Consider the following 22221-nt stretch of genomic DNA (forward strand, 5'->3'; position numbering starts at 1 on the left):
CTGCATTATCACCTACAAATAACATGCCTTCCCACAGTTTTTTGGTTATCACTTCATAATTGGTTCCTTCAGGTTCCATGAACCTAATTGTCCACAAATAAAGGCAAGATTAAAATTTGATGTGAATAAAATTTACCCGTCTCGATCCCAAACCACATATTCATACCATACTAATACAATATCAGTATGGTATGATATGAAATTTTTTTTTGGCATACCGAATATTGATATGCCACCTATACTGGATACCATGTACCGAACCGTTACGATATGTCTCGTATTATCCAATTCAAGCTGGTACAGCGTACCATAGATACTAACCTTCTAAAAATTATGATTAAATCAAATACTCATAGATAATATATAAATAAACAAATGAAAATAAAGAATACCAAATTCTAGAATATCTGAAAACCAGGTGCTTGATTAAAGCCAGAACACTAACCACGTGGGAAACATTTGACATATCAATGACCTGATAACATTGACTTCCAACTCCATAGCTCTGGCAACTTTCTATATCAGAACCTCGGTTTTGCAGAGATCTTATCTCTCATCTCAAACTGGGATCGTCGTTGATAGAGAAAAAGGAAATAAATTAGATCGGCTTAAACCAAAAACAAACTGAACCAAAATTGAGACAGCCAGATTCAATTCATCTCCCACTCATAACAGGTGAGTGCCATTCTTTTGAAAAAAAGAAAAGAAAAAAAAAAAGTTTGAGTGCCAAAAGATTTCAGCACGATAGTTGTGACGCATCATTTTAAGGGAAAATTGAATCACACAAGTGATAAGTTCCATCGGGTCTGCACCACAAAACATTGTGGAAAGGAACCAAGTCATGAGCTATTAAGACAGTATAAAATGATACCATAAAGAATATGATACAGATTTTACAGTATAAAGTAAATGGTGAAATTTGGCAGAGTTAATGATAACAAATCACAACTAGGAACCTGAAATGATACTACAAAGAGCTGATCCAATTTGAAAGAAAGCACGTTTCTGTCGAGACTTCCATGTATGGCCATTCGATGGGATGGAACCGAGGGAGGAGACCTCTAGAAAAGCCAGTGCTTTCTCTTAGTTACTCGAGTTGGAAGATCTACACGCAAAATAATATTTCATCTGTAAATATATCAAAACATTTGACAGCTATAAACCAATGGCAGGGACAGTGTCAAGAATTACCATCAGCTCCATACAAGGAATTGTAGTGCACTTCACTCCAAAAGCTTAGCCAAAGCTCTGCAATGCAAGGATGTGAACCATCAGACCAAGGAGGTCATGCAATAATGCATATTTTTAGTGCAACCATAAATGAGCATCATATAGCATGAATGCTATAATCATCTAAGAAAAAAATAAGATTTTCTGTCATCTTTTTAAAATTTTCACCACAAACATTTATAATTTAGAGGGAAATAGAGAAATGTGCATAGTAGGTCAGTCCACCAAAGAATATAGAGTCCATTTACCAAAGAAAATTTAAGGAATAAACATATAGAGCCTTGCATATGTGATGTAGGATAGATCTAGATATCTATGAGATTGAACGGAAGAAGCCCACCACGGTCAACATGAAACCAGCAGCTTCTGAAAGGCATAACTTTTTGCACATATATTGGGTTTCAGTGATCGTGGACTCACTGGAATGGTCTCTTTGAGATTTACAATTGATAGTTCATGGTTCTCAGGCCAAATTATAATATTTGCTGGATCGAAAGTTGCTCAAAAGATTAATCTCTCCTTTAGTCATATTAGGAGTCCTTTAGTTAGATGCAAGAGTCTAGTTTAAAAATTGTCTAGGGTTTATTTTATTGAGTGTCTATTTAGGTAGCTCGCAAAGTGTTGTAGCATAGCTTTTGTGATTTGATTACTAAGATCATTGGATTATCTTGGCGGATTTCATGCAGCTTCTCCTCCTTGAATCTCTCCTTTAATTCTTCCTCTTTTCTTCTTCTCGAATCTTCCATGGCCCTCTGCATTCTTTGTGCTTCATTGATACGAATGCTTGCAAGCCCAATTGAATAGCTTGAGGGCCGTGTTAACAATTAACTTATGGAATAGATCAGGACTCACATGACCATCCAGTTTTGCTTTGTGCTAGAAACAAAATGTACCCCATCTGATCTGTCATGAGTTTGAAAAAAGGCATGTCGAAGATGTTGTACATTGTATTTCACAGTTGCACATTATTGTAGTGTGGTAAATTTAATGTATACATGTGTGTGTGTATCCTATGGCTGGCAATCATCTATTGCAGTTCTATCTACTCGAATTAAATCAACTCCACAACACATACCCACACCCCCCAACCCTGAACCCACGCCTCTTTTAGTGATTGCAGTGTTGCAATATCTTCAGTGCTCAAACTTACATTCCAAACATGTGCATATAACAAATTTGTAATGTCACAGAAAAATCTAATACTACAAATATTTACAAAGTAGTGATTGATAACTTAACAAGAGCTGATACAGATAAGTTAATATGCAACCTTGATCTTTCTAATACATTGCCAAAAATATTTCTTCTAATGATTTACCGAACATAAATTAAGATTCAAACTTCTAAAGAACAGAACTAGTTTGACCCAACTGAGATATAAGATGTGTAAGATTTCTTCCACCCCTAGTAAGTTGAAGCTTTTTTCTTTGAAGTACTCTTAAAGTAATCAAGAAAGGAAGTACAATTAGACAGTAGATAGAAGAATATTGACACACCAAATTAGCAAGGTCAATCGTTAAATATAAAACCAACTAAATGAAACTTCAAAGTGGCTATAAAAATATAGACAATCTAGCCTAGCGGTTTGAGAAAGACTCTTAAATTTGGAAACTATGATTCTAGTCATCCAACGGTTCACAGTTGCAGCCAAAAAATAAAAGGTGGAGAATCTTGACAGCATGGTACGCTATATCATACCAAACTGGATGGTACAGAGCATACCATACCGTACTAGTTCGGTACTAGTACACGGTACAAAAAGCGTACCGCACTCGATACGCCGAACCAGCCCTATACCGGGCATACCGACATAGTGATAGGGTGGCACCGGTATGGAGCCCGGTATCGAGACGACGTGCCTTGCTTGATAAGGATGGTGATAAACATAATATTTAAATTGAAGAGCACCACAAGATACAGGATGTTTAAATGGAAAAATGTGTGCATAGGCTCTCAGAAAAATGCAAAATAGATGATGAAATCATTACAATATTTAGTTCGGTTCGAATTACATTTACAAACATTAAGAAAAACATAAAGTTCATAATTAAAACAAAAAAATAGTATAGGACATGCAATTTCACATGAAAAATAAACAAATGAATCAGTATGATGTTAGAGAGATTATTTCTTTACCTCTTGTAGGATTTTGGTCTTTGGGAACAATTTCAATGAGGCAAGTCTCTCTAAATGACGTAACCAGACAAATTTTGGCACAAAACTGCAAGGAAGAATAGATGTCACTGGCTTCCCATAAAATAAACAATTAAATGATCTTGCCTATTAAAAATTCTAGAGACTACATAAGGATGGAAAATAATACATGTATGAAAATAAATTGTGATTTATGAAGTGTTCATTCGTAAATCACTAATACAGTTTAGGTTAACAAAAACTTGCAGATGTAGGAAAAGTAAGCATTAAGCATCGTGAATCCATTTCTTTATTAAGATAGCATGTGCAGTTAAAAGGCATCAATAAATACAATGAAATAGTTAATCTTTGCCGCTTTGCAAATTATTTGCACAACACACCCAAACATTAAAAGTCAATAAAATTCATCTCTCCATTAAAATATAATAAAAATCAGTTACAATTTAAGAACATAGAAGTGGACATTGAGGAAAACATGAAAGAAATATGGCCAAGAATGTACAGGCATGCACAGAAAATTCCTTGAAGTGCCAACAAGGACAGAGGTCGGATTTTATCAAAGATTAAAACTTGATAGAGGTTGGATAGATTAAACAACACAAGTTTCAGCTGAAGTAGCATTAAGTCTTCATTGACATGGTCAACGCTGTACCTGACATACTTATAAAGCATACAAGGATTCTCCTTAATATTTTTGCAGTTCACCACTTATTGAATATTTGAATGACCAAAAAGATGCCAAGAATATTGTAATTGTTAAAGAATAAACGTTGTTAAGTCAGATTATGGTGAGAAACATCTTCAAGTTGTTAGCCAGCATTTTTCTCAGCTGAACTGATGCACCTTATTGGAGATGAATGGCAAATGGGTACCCAAAAAATTTAACTAGGCACAATGTTAACTTTGGATTGAAGAAGGAATAAGAACATTAATATGTTTGAGTCATCAAGTCATCAACATGCAGTTATAATAGATCACTATTACATCCGTCATTTATAGATTCAATGTTTTAGTGATAAAGAATGTCTTACTTCATCTACTTCTATTATTTATATTCTCCAGTTCATTCTGTTATCTGCATGGTTGTAAATCTTCAATGTGAATATCTATTATCATTACATCAAATGCAGAAGCCCACCAAGATTCAGTTAAAATACATGGTAAATTGAAAACTATTAAGAAGACAGCATGAATAAATAACAAAATCAAGCATAAACCTTTGTCTGGCAGGTCCTAAATAAAGAAAACCAACTTGAAACTGAAACGCAATGTTACCCGGTCCGCAGCTGCCTGTAAAGTCAGGTGATCTCCCCATTCCCCAGATCTAAAGCCATTGACAATTAAAACAAGAATAGGGATTAGCCAGCTACTGTGCCATGAAATATTAGACATATGGTGTTGCACTTAAGTTATATTTTATTAAAAAAGGAAGAATTGAGAAGTGAAACCTTTTCATATTCCTCAAGTATGTTTTATAATTCATTGGGACATAGCCTTCATAATTTTTCCTGAAATGTTTGAGCTGAAAAGGGAAAAAGATACCATTATATATTATCATGAACTCAATGTGATCTACAGGAAGTAATCGCACTTCATATATCTTAAAACACAGAAAAAAGACAAACTGTCATATGATGTTTGCGGCATGCAGATGTTTGCAGAACCTAGCTGTCAGACACGAAATTTCTAGTCAACTGGTTATAGATATGGAAGATGTTAAGCTCCTGACCAAGGTTCGCCGTACCGGTACCAGTACGGTACACCTGGTACCGACTGGTACCAACCGGTACAGCATACCATAGTCCTGACTATCACTTAACTGGTAGTTCTATTCATAGATTGCTCTGTTGAGAAACATTAAGGTGTAAGACCTCTAATGTGGCATTTAACCTAAATGTCTTGCTGATTAAGTTATCTACTGAATTTCATGTATAACGGTCCTTAAATTTGTTCTTCAATAAAGAGAGACAAGTCAAAAGTCAATTGCCTAGAGGACGTATTTAGATTGAGGAGAGGTGGAATAACACAGAAGTATAAAATTTTGTGACGCCACTGGAAGAGATCTGAAAATTGAATTCCAGGTCAATGTAAATCCAGATAGAAGTGGGATGGATGTTGGAGTTTTAGTTAAAAGAAATTGGTAGAATTAGACAGAAATTGGACAAGGAATCCGGAATTCATCCTAAAAGCTTGATGGTTAACTTAACAGCAGACATGTGCTTTCAGTGTAGTGTATATGGAGGTTTGAGATGAATTCATGAAAGCGCAATGAAGATTGGTGGGTCCAAAAAAACTCTTAGCAAGTGGATTGTATTGACATGCATCCGAACTAGAACCAACCCAAAACAAAGTCGTTTGAATGAGGCTTGGATCAAAAAATATGACAATTTCGACTTTCAATCATGTATCAGATATGGATCAGTAAGTGACTTGCTATGAATCTGAACTGACACAGAATTAATACACTGTATTTATCACAACTCAACATGAGTTTAACTTAAGAAATTAAATCTGCTTTAGAAATAAGTTTCTTTTTTGTGTAATTAATCATCAGTTGGTGTTGTTGATGATAATTTGGATGTGGTTGAAAATCAATCTTATGTGGAATGGGTTGTTGATAGTGTCTGCTTGTTGTTCAACCATTAGTCACTTTATAACATGTTCAGAATATAATCAAATAACATGTTTATACATATTTCATATTGTTTGTGCTTTGGGTTGTTCATAACCCAATTCGGCCTGAGAAACCCAACAGATCAATAAAATAAATTTAAAGACAATGAGACTCAACCCCAGTGAAAATGGATTAGGATTGGATTAAACTTTTTGACCCAACCAAAATCTAGATTGGATTTGGGTTGGGCTAAATCCTGATTCCAAACCAAGTCACTTGCAGCCCTATGAGGACTCAAGCGGGAGCATAGAAGGGTGAAGACATAAGATGAGGTCTGATAGTAGAATTCTGGGTTGATGGTGACTATGCATGGAAGGAGAATAAGACATTTGAAGCTTCAATTATAAAGTATGGTGGAGTTATGGGCAAATCAGTTATAAAGGATGGTGGAGTTAAATGGTGAATCTGGATGGAGAGTCTGGAGTTCATCTTAAAAGCTTGATGGTTAACATAAATGGAGGTTTCTATTTTTTTTGTAAATTGTTGTTGGAGGGGTGTGCCATGAAAATTTAGTGAAGACTGGTGACTCTATACTAAAAACCACCCATCGAGATATACAGATCCCTTTCCATTTCAATGAAACATTCATATTACATATATGGGCCTATCAAGAGAATTTGTTTAGGGTGTGTTTGGTACCTGCAACTCCCACTTAGTTTTAGTGGGGGTTACAAGGAGGTGGAACTACTAGATCTTGAGTCACAAACCAGTGTTTAGTTTGCAGGGACTGCAGTTGCAGCAACTTGCTTTCTACTGTTTGTTTACAAATAACTGGAAGCTGCAACTGCAATTCACCCATTTGTCTGTTCACATAACTGGGAGTATCCCATCATCCCTAAAATGGGGTGGTGCGCTTACCCACCAATCTGCTACGCAATTTAAAACTACCATGAGCTATAACAATCCAATGCAACAACTATTATGCTCAAAATAAAATTAATACAGTCTACTCAAACAAGTTTACATTCAAAAGAATATTTTTCATTTCCAACCATTTCAGTACAATACTTTACATTTTTATTTATTTCTAACTAGTTCTAATGATTCCGAATCAAAGCCAGAATAATATGTATATCATACAACCTATGAACCTAATGTTTCTCAAGTATCAAGTAACAGAAATTACATGGAGTTAGGGTCAAGGTTAGGGTTAGATTTGGAGTAGATCAAGCAAAGCCTTGAGGTCGACAGCCATGGAGAGCTCCAAGTCATAGAGATTGTTGAAAGTAATGATGGTGTGGTTAGGGTTAAGGTAAAAATTGAGGCTAGGGTTAAAAGTTTTAGCCCTAGAGTGAATGAACACCTCATTAAGATGTTGATCGGACCTATAGAGGGTGGGAAGGAGGAGAAGGATCTCCAACAAGAGCAAAAAGACAAGAAGAAAAGCAGGGAGGAGAGGAGGGTTAAGTGAGAGGATGAGAGGATAAGGAAGCAAATCTCAAGTAGTAGAAAGTGGTTGGCGAAGCTCCAAGGATGGGGATGATGGCCGGTGGATGTTAGAGCATTGGATCAGTGCGAGAGAAAGGAGGGAAAGAAGGATTTCCACAGGAGGTGAAGGTAACGCACCCTAAACCCCAACTGGCGCAGTGGGTGGAAAGTAAAAGCCCATTAAGAGCGCCTTTTTACTTGCTGAAATTTGCCCTGCAGCTGATTCGGTCACTAGTTGCTGCAAGTGAGAACCCACTGCAACCACAAATACATGGGTCTGACTCCACATGCATGTACCCAAAAACTGGAAACGGGCCACCTCTTGCAAATAGAGTTCACTTAAACCCAGTTGCAGGTAACCAAACACACCGTTCAAATAAACTGGGCAAGTTGTTTCACAGCCCTTCTTTTGACAACCATTTTTACAGTTAGTCCTTGGGCAAGTCTTTTTTTTACTTTAGTCCCTGATATACAGTTATGGCCTCATTTTTGTACACAATTATCCCTATTGATTATGCCTGTATAAAAATAAAAATGTCATTAAAACCATGGTCCAAGGATAAAATGCCCAGTCAATGGAGCCAAGACATCGAATGGCACTAGTCTGTGAACCCCAAATAAATTTTCCCTTAAAATTTTGGAAAAGCTAGAAATTGTTGGAAGCAAATGGTTGGCTTGAAAAGCATAAAAAACTTTCAATAATGAGTGGAGAAGAGAAACATGACTCAACTTTAAATAAAACCAGTATTTGTTTACTTCACCCTTTGAAAGGCCTTTTGTTGGATAGTAGATTTTTATACCCATTTTTGGCCTAAGTGGTTACATGACTGGTTTCCAGGGGCATCAGTTAACATGTTCAGTTTTTTGTCCCAGAGTACTAAAAATAACAGTTATATTTCGGAGAATATAAAACTAAGGAATCCAGCCAAACTCGCATGACTTTGAGATGAGCATATTTGAACTAAGTTCTATTTTCCTCCATATTGTTCTCTAAACATAAAATTTCACTAAATTATCTCCTCAAATCTGTTTGTGATAATTAAATTGATCAGACCATGGTCTACCAAACCAGGCCGAACCGCCTGGTTTGGGTAGTGCCAAGCTGACTCGGTGCGAAACCGAGTCGATTCGCTATTTTTTCCGATTCCTTCCGCAAACTTTTTTTGACTTCGGCCGGTATTCGGTCCCGAACTGGCCAAAACCGGTCCCGAACCAACTGGAACCAGCCGAAAAGGTCAGAACCGGCCAAAATCGGTGCAAACCGGCCTGAGACTGGTCGAGCCATCTGGCACCGGCTAGAACATATAATTTTCGGAATATATATAATGTTTAAAAAATAAAAATATATTTTTAGATTAAAATTAAAAAACTTTAAAATCAGAAACGTATTTAGAGGCATGCAAGCTACTCTCCATAAAATGTTGGTATCCATTCATTCAAGTTTTGATGTGATCATGCACACAGTCGCCTAGGCCTAAATTTGAAAAAAAATGAAAAATAAATAGCCTTTGATGCAAGCCCAATAGCCTTAAAAAAATATATGTAGCATCCATTATTGAGTTATACATAGATCTAAACTGAAATTAATTTTTTAAAATATTAATATTTAAAATTATTTTTAAATTCAAAAAATAATTAAAAATATAAAAATAATATCAAAAATTATAAGAAATTAGTAGTATGTATTACATAATTCAGAAGTAATTTCTGAGGTAGAGACCATGAGCAGAAGTTATGGTCTTTGATTCACCAGTGAGTCCCAGTTTACGCATGCAACATAGGTAGGAACCGCGGTGCATAATCTAGTAGAGCCCACGAGGATACGATTGTATATAGAAGACGGGCTTCTCAAGGTTATTCAAGAGGACACGTAGCTGCAGATGACCTCGCACATAGAGCAGGATCCATAGACTTATCAGGTTCCAAGTCGTATGTTGGATCCTATTATCTGCAACCACAGGCAGCCTATGACCCATATAAATACGAATATGGATATGGTGCGTCTGAGGCATCTTCCGGTGGCCACTACTCTACGCAGCCCGGAGCATCTTACGGATCGGATTTTGTTATCGGCATATTCGGATGGGTCTCTCCATATAGCCATATTATCAGCCAGAAGACACCTTTTAGAATCAGAGCTTCAACGAGAGATCCGAGAGTGCTTATAATTCGGCGCGTATTCCTTATGGGATGAATGTACAGGACTACAATGCAGCTTGGTTCGAGGGATGGGCTGATGTGCCTCCTGACTATGTTAATGATCCGGATATCTATTAGAGGCATCGCCACTCGATCCGATTTTATATAGCGGTATATATGTTGTACTTTAAATATATGCAAGTGATTGTATTATTTTATAAATTTTATGTCACTACTTGATTTGAGGATATTTTATGTTGTTCTTTGTAGCAGCAATATCTCACTAATCATTTTATGATTTGTGTCATTTTAAAATAATAAGATGCATTATTTAGGTTAAACCGGGATCATAGAAACATCAAAAAAATCAAAACATATCAAGAAAACATCAAAAAAATATCAAATTAAAATTAAAATTGCTGAAAAAAATTCAAAAAGAGTGATTACCCATACCGACATATGGTACGGTACCAAACCGATATCGACCCATACTGGTCGCCAACCAATCCGGATCCCTATACCGGTTCGGTGGACGTTGGATCAGACTTTTGTTGTACAACACTAATACTTTTCTATCCATGCACAGAACTTCCCAATCTCCTTTTCCATGTCCAAAACAATCTGCAGGAAGGATTCTAACAGCCAAAAGTATGTTATACACGTCAAGTTTATCCAACTAGAGAAACTAACTTCAGCTTTTTGCGACAACTCAGCAAATATTCCCAAGCAACACCAAATACTCCACATCATATATTTTTTTATTAATAAAATGGAAATTTCGGTAAAATATGTTCTGGCATTTACATAAAGAAAAAAATTAACAAGACAAGTAGCAAGGTTATGCTTTCCTTCTTGCTCAAAAATTAGTGTATATGATTCTGTCAAGGGCTTGATTATGTCTCTACATCAAACATCGGTTTGGCCTCACCCACAAAAATCTTGCGAACCAATCATAACTCTAAACTTGACATTTTCCAATTTTAGTTACAGATAAATAACTGATGCAAGAACCATTGCTTCACATAACCTGGAAGAGCACCACCAGCAAAGAGAAGTGGCTGTTATATGGTCCCACAAGTGCCAACAACATACATCATAAAAAATGCACCCATGACTAAATCTCAAAACACTTGCAGGCAGCAATGTAAGGCCCATACCAATATATGGTTCATATATTCAGGAAAGAAATTTATTATCATAGCTAATTTGAGCTATAGAAATGAAAGTAGTAAATTTGTTTGAGGAGCAAGTTTGACGAAAAATACAGATGATTTGTTGGTCTACCTAATGTTAGGTCTACATTCAAAATCTACAAGGTAATGGTAACTTTACCAAAACCAATTTAGTCATCAGTCTACATATCAAATTTTTTGTTCCTACACCAAAGTCAACAGAGTTAGCTAGTAACTTTAATCACTATTCCCTGATTATCACCTGTTTTCTCTCTCTATGTAAGTGTGCGGCGCACGTGTGGCGCAGTGCGCAGTCGCGTTTGTGTGGCTGTGTTACTGCATGCATGTAGCATGAGACATGTAGCTACTCAACATTAAGCAATGTAAGGCTTTCTCAAGTTGTTTTTAAATGCTAAGAAATTGCATCCATTTTGAAATCCATTTTCACATGCTGGAAGTGGAATCAGCTAGCATGGAGTTGAAAGAAGATAAAGATAGAGAACTTATAAAGCCTATCAATTGAACAGCATTGGTCACTGCAAGTTTTCTTTTTAAAAAAAATTATACTTATAACCAAAGTGTCATATTTATAAAAACTAGACCTAGAACAAGAAGTGAATCAGTGAGACAAGAAGAATACCTGCTTTACAACTGCCTTTCTAGCATGTTTGTGATAGTCAGGATTGCGGAAAAGCTGATCAGCCAAAGCTCGAAACTGTTTATCAAGAAGTATAATGCAAAGAACTGTGAATGAATACAACTACTAGTTTAACAGAGCTGCATATAATTTTCTTGTTGAAGTGTAATTTAATTTCCGAATAGCAATAGTGTCAAAGTGCAAAACCTAGCTACTTTTCTTTCTCAGAGTATATTGTTTGTTGTTACAAACCTGGCAATTGCCATCTCCTTCAACTTGCAATTCAGCTAAACCATATGTGGTCAGCCTGCTAACAAAAGCTCCAACTCAATATAGTATATGTAGAATGAGAAGAGAATAGGCAAATTACAAGATGTACATCTAGATGAGACACTGCATCTGCACTTGAGAGATGAAACACAAGCAGGTTTGACATCAGGCTCATAAATCTGCATTTTATTGTAAATTCTCAACCACTGTGGAACACAGATAAAACCAAATACACATTCACCATAAGCACAATACTTATTGAACCATGGTACGCCACACTATACCCAATCGGGAGCTACGGAGCATACCATACATACTAGTCGGTATCGGTACATGGTACGGAGGGCATATCGACACTCGGAATGCCGAATGGGCCCCCTATCATACTGTACCAAGGTCTGCCGTACTGGTACCAGTAAACGTACCGGTCGCCTACCGGACCGGTACGGTTCGGTTCGTACCGGAACCGGTTCGGTACGAACCGGTAAGCATTTTTTTATCTTCTGGTTTTCACGTCTGCGCGCGGACGCCCGCGAGAACAGAGTGGACATTAATGAGCCCGCGTGGGCGTGCAGGTGCGCTGCCCTGCGCGGGCTGGGGACCCGCCCCGCGCGGGCGGGGGAATCACCTGCGCGGCATTTCACAGTGTGGAGCTGGGAATCGCGCGCCCGCGCGCGGGCGTGCTGCCCCGCGCCCGGGGCCGAAAGGGCCACGCACGCTTTACCTCAGAAAAAAAACGTACCGGTGCGAACCGGCTGGTTTGCACCAGTTCCAGCCAGTACACGACCGATACGCATGCGTACTGGTCCGTATCGGGCCGAACCGGCCGGTACGGTCCGATTCGGCAGACCATGGTACCAACATAGTGATAGGGTGGCAATAGTACGAAGCCTGGTACCGACACGGCGTAACTTGCACGAAATCATTTTAATTTGCTTATGTAGCTTTTACTTCAAATGCCACATGAGAAATAAACCATCACCCAAATTGATTGATGATTATCACTCCATTTCTGTGTGCTTAAGAGGAACCAAAAAAGTGATAACATTAGTTTAAAATTTTCATCTCGAAAATCTTGTCCGCATATGTAATGAAGTGGCTACTCAAACTGTGCGGGGCAAAAGAAATATATAGACTAAAGATACAGACAGTTCTAGAAAGACATGCAAATATCTGAAAATTTCATTTGAATTTGAGTTTGAAACAATAATATAATTGATGTACAAAGCAATATCAAATTCCATTCCAATTCAAGGTATGCCGAACTGGTACCGGACCGGTTCGGTACTGGTAGCGGACCGGTTCGGTACTGGTACCGGACCGACAACAGCGCGCGTGGCGCGCTGTGGCATGAAAAATGCCACAGAGTGGCATTTATTGCCACTCTATGGCATGACAAAGAAAATGCCACCCTGTGGCTGTGGGATTTTAAATGCCACAGAACGCGCATACAGGTGCGAACTAGTCTAATTCTCACCGGTACAAAATAGTACCGGGCTTGTACCCGTGCGAACCGGTCCAGTTTGCAACGGTATCATTTTCTACCATCGTACCGTACCGGTCAGGGACCAAACCAGTATGGTACGTGCTGAACCAGCCCGTACATACAGGTCGTTCAGCATACCATGTTCCAATTTGCCAGAGACAAGTTTACATGCAAATTATACATTATTGATGGACCATATGTATGTCTTATATAACAGAGTAAGTATACCCTTGCAATCAATTAAATTCTCATTTCTCAGTAATCCATTAAGTGAAATAGACCCATCAATATGTGATGTCTATACCTAAAATCTCACATCCTAGATGAAAACAAATTGGTTGAGCCAACAAAACTAGATAAATTATCCATCACATTTTATGGACCTTTTTCAGAATTGGAGTTCAATTTTTCTGTCTAACAGTTCAGCATAAGTCATAAACATGGATAATTTAAAATTATGTTCAATTATTTGTTACCAATCGAAAAAAGGCTCTTATAAGTAGTAATATCCACTAAAGGTTAGTCTTCATTTCCGCAGACCATGTTGTTTGTAAAAAGATACATTTTCTACCACTTTTTCCATTATAAAAAGAAAAAATAAATCTGCTGCAGAACTTTGAAGGTTCTCATCTATTAGACAAGATTAAGAATTAAATGATAAATTATTAAGCACTAGATTAATCATAAGCAAATGATGATCATAAGGCACAATGCAAGATTGTTTCTATCCTATAAGAAGCAACTTTAAAAAAAAAATTTAAACAAACAAAAAGGCTATCCTAGACCAACTATATGTGCATATCGTTACAATTCAAGTCATTCAATAAATGGAAGACTTTTTGATGATGTACGTAGTGACCTCATCTCCCTCGTAGGCATAACAATATCCCATCAAGCTTCAATTAGATGGTAGGCAAAGAGTTTTCCAAGAACTCTCTCAGTTCAATTTTAGTTAAACAATATATCTATGCATTGTACGATGATGATGGACAGTAAATAATCCTTAGATCAATCTTGTTGGCAATCCTAATTTAATGTCTTCTCCCTTTCCTTCTGTTCTACTTCCATGAAAATCCAAGGTTACCAATTTCTCTCCATTCCTTTTTTCTCTCTTCTATGAAAATCCAAGGTTCTACTCTCTTTTTCTTGCTCTTTCCCTTATTCTCATTTTATTTCCCTTTTTCGTTTTTTTCTTCTCAGCAGTAGAACAATGGCAAAATAAACAAATAGCACCTTTCAATTTTCCCTTCTTTGCTATAGTTACAAGACCTCTCTTCATCTTGGATCTCTTATCTAAATTCTCCTTTTACCCTTTTGTGAACCTGCATACTAAGAGTTAGATAATCATCAATCCTGCAACCCTAGCAATATAATTCGAAATATTTCTTTCTCAAAACCTTTTGAACTACCATCAATTATGGCAGATATCAGTTAGAATTGCCTTAAAGTTCAATCTCATATAGGAAACGCAATCTTTAATTTAGGTCTTCTATTAAATCTTTTTTAAACCAGCATGGTGCTTGCTAGCATGCTGGAGAAAATCAGGGCTCACATCATTGTAATCCTCTTATAATCTTGCTCCATCAATTACCCTTAGAAATAATAAATTCAATCCCATCATGAGATTGTTTCACTCGACTATGTAAGGAAAGTTCATTATAAAATGGTATTTAAAGAGGTAAGAACCTATCATTTGATACAAACTCTTTTTTGGCCTAACTGGAATGGCATAAACTCCAAGCCTCATAAATCATGCCAATCAGCATTGCACAAAGAGAACACAAGAAACAGATTTGGACAAGGATCCAGGCATCTTACTTGGCAAGAGTGAAAAAAATGAGTAACAGGGGTGCATAGGGAAAAAATAATTTTAATCAAATCATATACTAATAGATGATCTACCAGCTAGATAGACCTAAGAAACATGGGGTAATTATTATGTTCAGAGAACACTAAGGTTTCACTTACAGCTAAGTAGACATCAGCATTTTACTGGCAGTAATGACAATAACCGCAGCTATGTCATACGATGACACCGTATCTGCAAATTTTTAAGCAGAATGTTGCCCATTGCTGCCTTGAGTAAGCAAGTTTAAGAGTGTCAATGATAACATACAGCATATAGTGTGGTGGTGGTGTGGTGGTTTTCTGGGGTGGGGGTGGGGCGCATTGCTTGACTTATAGTGTGTAATTCACTGCATTTATGTCATAGAATGATCAATATTATCTAATTATATGGTCTAATTATATATGAGAACCTAATTGTGCATCAAGGATGTTAGATCTATGGTTGCTTGAACTACTCTAACCTATCCTATCAAGTATTCAATATAACTGAGTTTAAAAAATGTCCAGCAGCATAATGTGTGCCAACAAATAACTTTAGCTGTTCTTGTCACATGTCCACGTGCCAGAGAGGATACAAATAGCATGCTACCTGATTCTGACACTAGGTGCTTTGGAACATGCCATGAGGTTGAAGACAAATAGAAGAGGAAAATGAAGAAATAAAAGAACCAAAAGAAAAAGAAAACTAGAAGCAAATATTAAATTTTGATACATAGTCTAATATAGCATGTCTCAAAACACTTCTAGCATGTTAATTTAGTGGATTAGCATCTTGATGTGGGATAAACCAAAAGCCAAGGTAGAAAGGTTGGCTAACCTAAATATCATAACTTCATAATTTCACATTTCAGCATTGAAAAGAATGAACATAAAGTCATAAATAAATAGGCTGCTAGCTTAAAGGCAATTTCCTCACTACTAGCAATCGGCATCTTTTTTTCCTTGACTGACTGCCGATTTAAAACATTCCTTTCATACCACATACTTGCTATGTTCTCTGCTAAAAACATCTCATTAGATTTGTTTCCCTTTAGTCGCCATCTGCAGAAAATAATGGCATATATTTTCATCAAGGGCTTCATTGGGCTTTTGCTGAAGTGATGGCAGTAGATGATTACAAGTAGATTACATTTTAGATCTTTCTTTAATCAATCCAGATTCAAGAACATAAATGTATTGAAGACAGCACAAAACAAATGTTATTGCCAAAGCATTAAATTAGTACACTAAATTACACACAGATCAAACATGAGTATGCTATCTATCAAAAGAAACAAAGAAAGAAAAAACAAAAAAGGCATATTAAAAGGATATCTTGCACTGTTACCTTTGTAGCAGCCTTTCATGATCTAAGGTTGCATTATCAACATCAGGAATTTCACCATTAACTCGAGGTGTGTGCTGTCAAATAATAGAACAAGAAGCTCTAGGTGTTAGCACTAAGAGACTATCAATCTCACAAAATGTTTACTAAACTCTAAAACTATAGTAGGAAAATATAGTCAACATTTCAATGTATAGATAAGCACACACATTTATTAATAATGAGTGTTCGGGTGGAGATTTCGGTGGGGGGAGATGCATGGGGGGGCGCGCAGAGAGAGAGAGAGAGACTTAAGAATATTGACAAGGCAATGCTTATGCAAAGTTGTTGATATTTTATATATAAAAAAGAGCCTTGCAATTACTAATTTAATAGCTAACAGCCTGTAATTGTACTGGAAGAGGTCATACTGGAATGGAGTCCAAATGAGACAGGCGCTTTCCAAGACTTCTTTCATTTTTCTGATTTGCTTCAGCTAAAATGCTGCCAATAGTTATGTCATCCTCGGTATCCTGTAAACTGCTGCTCAGACTTGAACAAGAGCTTTTTGAAGTTTGGTCAGGCTGTTCGGACATGCTATCTTAAAGAGAGCATTTGCTAAAAAGCATTATAGCTCACTCGGATGCAGCATCAAAGAGTATATTTGTCTAATAGAAGACAAAAGTTGAGTAAAGTAAATCAGAAGGCATATGTTAGCATATGGAATGAAGGCAAAATGCACCATTTTAATATAAAGCAGACAACAACTTGCAAAACAAACAACTAGAACCTATCCCAAAGAGGGAGAGGGAGAGGGAGAGGGAGAGGGGGGAGAGAGAGGGGGAGAGAGAGCCTAGAATAGCTGATTGCAAACACCAATAAAAACTACTGCAAGGTACATGTATCTTTTACTGAAGTCATCTCTGTCTCATCTGTAGAAGTTTAGAAGTTAATACTCAACTAGCTACTTATGTAAAAAGCTCTATAGATCCAACAGTCATTGAGTCAAATAAGATTGCAACCATCTGAAAAACTCACTGCTTCTTACAACCAAAGCAACTAAAAAATGTAAACATCATCTAATAGTGTATAAATTAAGAGGTGAATCGTGGAAAAAACTAGATTAATTTAGTCAACTAGTTTATCTAATGATATTTTTTATAATAAAGAAAATTCAAAATAATTGGAGAATAAATTGCAAAAACTATCTGTAAAAACAAATACAACAAAAGTGCAATAATTAATGCAGAATTACATTTGAAAACTACAGTATTTGGTTAAATTGGTTATAGAACCAGGTTATTGGACAAATACATAAGAAAAAAAGAGCGTAGATGAACTACAATAAGAAATAAAGAGTGTATATGAACTACAATGGATTTCTAAGTAATTTCCCTCTAAATCTTGTACATTTCTTCTAAATATATGCCCCCCAACCCCAAGCCACCAGGTATCATGCAGACTCTCGAGGAATTCCCGCAGAGCCAGGCTCCAATTAATGTAACAAAACTTACCAAGGAAACCCCATGAATTCTAGAGTACCAAATAAGGCCCTTTATTTTCCAATAAAAAGTAGTTATAGGAAGCACAAATACTTCCCTTGTTAAACATTGCATTCCAAGAAGGCATCCGATAATGTGTGGATTTTCAAAATTAATTGAAGTTGTGGAAGCTTCAGGATTTGGGAAAGGATAGTGCCATAATCTTTGACTTTTCTCATTAGCAATATTAATCAATAGATGTATATAGTGTGTTCTTGCTATTGCTTATTGCTACATTAGGCAGAAGGATAAAGAGAATGAATGAAGAGAGCCAGTTTTAGAGGAGTGGCCACTTATGTCATGGGACTTTTAAAATCTTTTAGTTAAATATTTCATATGTGTTGTGAATTGTGACTGAAGACATTTTCAGTAAAACCGTGTGAGTAGATAGCTCCTGTTAGCTGTTCCTAAAACAAACTAAAAGATTTATTATACAGAAGATGTTTCTAATCAGGTTTGGGCCAAACTGTTTTTATCTTAAAATGGTTAAATGAATATTTTTTAGAATTTGGGCATTAACCTATTTCGCATGTTGGAAGTCCATTTTCTTCTCCCTTAAATTTCGGTCTTTTTGGAATCTATGTTTGCAGCTGCTACTTATCTTTGTTTGGAGTCTCATATTAGATGAACAATATTATTTCGTGGACTTTGTTTGCAATAGATTGTTCCCTAGAGAGGGGTTTAATTTCGTTTTTTTTATGCGAGATGCTTTTCCTTTAACACAAATGTTTCATTTATATGATTCTTTCTAGTATATAGAGTTTAATTATTAAAATGAAAGAATAGGAAGAAACTTGCAATAATTTAAACACACACAAAAAAGAAACTATTTTACCATACTGACACTAGCATTGACATAATGACAATTATTAATATAGTTCTTTAGTTGCCCCCTCCCAACATCAAAGCTAATCCTCACTCTGCCCCTAATGATATATGTAATGGAAGAGATAATATCGTTAATGTTAAGGAAAAATAGCATAATGCAAAGGTGTTTAATATGAATACTATGATAGTTAGCAAAGAGACAAGGAATAGCAAAGTCATTTTGATCCTACTAGGGTTTGGCATTAGGCCATTATTTTGTTTACTTTAACATAGATTTATTAACTGTTAATATTCATAAGAGTTTAGAGCATATATTATTAAGAAATCATAAAGTATAAATACATGAGAGACATTAAGACCCTATTTGGTTGGGGAATAATATTGTCATGGTAGCTGGGGTGAAGAATAGCTTGACATAAAATTTGATGGGATAAATTAGATCAACTATATTCTGACATTTTGACAGAATATAATTATCCAATCTGTGAGAGATAACTGCCTCATTAATTTCTTATTTTACCCCTCATAAATAAAATAAAATGAAATGAACTAGAAAAAGTTGGTTACTCCGCCCCCCCCCCCCCCCCCCCAACCCCAACGCCCCAATCTCAGTTTATCCCACAACCAAGCGCAGCCTTAGAGAGAAGGTTGAAAGGTAGATTAAAGTTCACAGAGAAAACTTTGGAGTTTGAATATCAAAAAGTCAGTAATATTAAATGAAGCATATAGAATGCAATTTTAATTGAATGAACATGAGTTTCGGGTCAAATTTATGGTAATAGATAATGTGACTTATCTTAATCTCAGCTTGTCTAGGATACAATACCGTCTTGAACACATATCGACACATACCACAAGCTGTATTGACTCATATTGATAGAGGGTATAACCCAGTTCTGCAAACCATGACTACATGTGGGAAGCATACCACATCTCTACCATACTAATATGTGAACAATGAGAGGAGATATACAAGATTTCAAACCTTGACCCACACACATGCATGTTAACACACACCAAGAGTATGAGAAAGTTAGAATTGTTGAAACTAGAAGAGATATATGGAAGAACAAATAAAAATACATATATGCATTCATGAATGCATGTAGTTATATATGTGGGGGGAGAGAGAGAGAGAGAGAGAGAACTAGAGTCGGGTGTTTTATATGTATGGGGACCTATAATGTGTGATCAATCATACCTTTGAGATTTAAGGAACAGTTTGGCATAATAGTGACGCATGCAATATTATACTAGTCGAAGTGTCAAGCAATCAAGGTGGTCTAGAAGCATAACATGAGCATGATAGAGATCAAAATATAAGGGTAAATGTAAGGTAGAAACCATGAAAAATTAAAATAATATGGACATGTGAGATTGTGTTGAAGATTCCACATGATGGCCTAGTTTGGAAAAGCAATAAGGTTTTTGAGGATAAATAGGTTTTAAACTAGATAGGCTTGATTTTGGGTAGGTTTAATTGGGATAAGGCCTTTTTGATAACAAATTTGTACTTGCAATTTCCTTTATTGTTGGGCCATTTGATAACAAATAATAATATTAAATTATTGTAATATTATATTAAATACATTAAACTAATAAATTAATAAAGAATATAGTAGTATATTATTATATAGTATTGCATTATATATTATAATATGTGTAATATTACAATGTACTAAAATATATAATATTAATAATATTGTATAATCTACTATAGTATGAAGATATTATACTATAATAAAATTATAAAATAATATTCTAACAAAAATTACTACAAAATAATAATATTATTATTAAATACGATGTATTATTTAAATAAGAGTAAGGGGCATTTTCCAAATAAATGGAATTTAAGTCACCGTGTCAAACATGCTATACCCAATTCCCAATCCCCCCCCCACCAAAAAAACCTACCTATTATCTCATTAGACCCACTATTCCTAGGCTGATTGAAATGTTGGGTATACTTAGCCTATGAGGATAAAGTAGGTGTTTGGGTGTTATCCCGTAGCTAAGCAGAGATAAAGGGAGGTTATACTTTTTTCTAAGCTAAGTGTCAGATGAATGGCTTACCTTTATAATGTAAAAGGGTGGAGACCTAAAATATGCCATATCTAATGATCTTATAGTTTACAAGAAAGCAAGAGAGAAAAATGGATGTTTAGGTTATAGTTATGAGCTCAAACTTATTTCAATTGATGCATCAAAAGATGATATAGGTTTGTTATGGAATTGGAATTCAACCTTTCAAATCAGATGTGCTCTTTTCTTTGGAGGTGCTAGTTTCGATGGGGTTATTTTTCCTTGTTTTTCTTATCCTTTCGTCTTTGTTTGATGTGTCAGAATTAATAGGCATCCTTTATTTTCTCCCTCATCTCACTTTTCCTGTCACTTCTTTTTCTACAAGAGATTTCTCCATCAACCCAAAATAAATAAATAAATAAACGGAAGAAAAGAAGGATTTAAAATTTTTTTGGCATGCAAAATTCTCATAACTAGGCACTGCAAAGAGCAACTCCACTCGTTCCAAAGGGAAATGAATAATAAAATTCTAGATGGATCTACAGCAATCTGCAGACATAACAGAGACATACTTTTCTTTTGTGGCGAAGATGTTTGGAAACCTCATGATTAACAAAAAATGATGATGATTTTACCAGTATCTCCAATAAAAGTTACATCAGGGAAACAAATTTTTCCACTAGATAAAGCATAGAATTGCCAAATTCCGGCTTCTAATTATATTAATTAGAAACACCTTTTACGAAAACCAGCATCAAAATAATCTTTTAGGGCATTTCGGGTTTCCTCCCCAAATGAATTGCCCCAGAAACCATAACAATCAACATAAAAGATCCTTTCTTTATTCTCATTTTCATTCGGAAACACAAATAGCCTATCATATCTCTACATGCCAACAATAAAGAACTCAATATCCCAGACAAGTTTCCAAACTCGTTCCAATCTAACCCAGTCGATCTCTCTACCAATAACAATTCCTGCTTGATACTTAAAGGAATTCCACAATTAAGACCCAATCCGAAACTGAGATATCAAAAACACAGACAGCAAATTAATCCCTAAATCTTATCACAACTCAGAATATAATCAAATTACTCGCATTTCTCACAGAGAGAAAACGAATAAACAACACCAAAACTCCACCAAAGATCCTTTGATGGGGAAAAAGGAGCAAAAGGTAACAAATTGATAAAGAGGTTAAAAATCTTACGAACTTACGAGTTTTCGGTGCAGTGGGGATGAACTCGAGAACAGGGTTGCGGTCTCCTTTCTTCTTCGATTCCAAAGATAAAGGAACGAGAGCTCTCTCGCGTCTCTTCGAAGAAATCCTCGCAGGCACCGTGAGCTCCGCCCAGGACTAGTCGTCCTTGTGATCGTATCCCAGCCTTAATCAGGGCCGTCCGATCAGTGCTCCCGTTTTCCGCTTTCGTGAGCTTTGGCGTGGATTTTGAAGCTTTTCGTGTTCTTTTTGCCATGAAAAATCTAA

At 36.2% G+C, this 22221-nt stretch overlaps 1 protein-coding gene across 3 annotated transcripts; it reads right to left on the reverse strand.

The window, feature by feature from the left end:
* Positions 1-821: 821 nt before the first annotated feature.
* On the reverse strand, positions 822-22094 carry LOC103709846 (Cysteine proteinases superfamily protein). 3 transcript variants are annotated; one of them, XM_008795369.5, is made up of 10 exons: positions 21954-22094; positions 16773-17009; positions 16366-16439; positions 11687-11741; positions 11438-11512; positions 4833-4906; positions 4660-4708; positions 3367-3451; positions 1192-1248; positions 822-1105 (listed from the first exon to the last, which is right to left on the reverse strand). In XM_008795369.5, the coding sequence occupies exons 2-10, from the start codon at positions 16935-16937 to the stop codon at positions 1062-1064; spliced, it is 678 nt and encodes a 225-aa protein (XP_008793591.2). In that variant the 5' UTR covers positions 16938-17009; positions 21954-22094; the 3' UTR covers positions 822-1061. The 3 variants fall into 3 exon arrangements, with proteins under 3 accessions (XP_008793591.2, XP_008793592.2, XP_088566385.2); XM_008795370.5 differs by having other exon boundaries at positions 21946-22094; XM_088710259.2 differs by lacking the exons at positions 4660-4708; positions 4833-4906.
* Between the last annotated feature and the right edge of the window lie 127 nt (positions 22095-22221).

Source organism: Phoenix dactylifera, chromosome 14 (assembly GCF_051530095.1).
Source record: "Phoenix dactylifera cultivar Ajwa chromosome 14, Ajwa_hap1_PhDact_Kaust_v1.1, whole genome shotgun sequence".
Taxonomy (NCBI): Eukaryota; Viridiplantae; Streptophyta; class Magnoliopsida; order Arecales; family Arecaceae; genus Phoenix; species Phoenix dactylifera.

Bases quoted from the DNA above. Each gene is read 5' to 3' on its own strand.
- LOC103709846 (XM_008795369.5), bottom strand. From the start codon at position 16,937: ATGTCCGAACAGCCTGACCAAACTTCAAAAAGCTCTTGTTCAAGTCTG. The intron at 16,440-16,772 runs GTATGACCTCTT...ATTATTTGACAG, and splicing joins CTCATTTGGACTCCATTCCA to CACACACCTCGAGTTAATGG. The intron at 3,452-4,659 runs GTAACATTGCGT...TCTTCCTTGCAG, and splicing joins TACAGGCAGCTGCGGACCGG to TTTTGTGCCAAAATTTGTCT.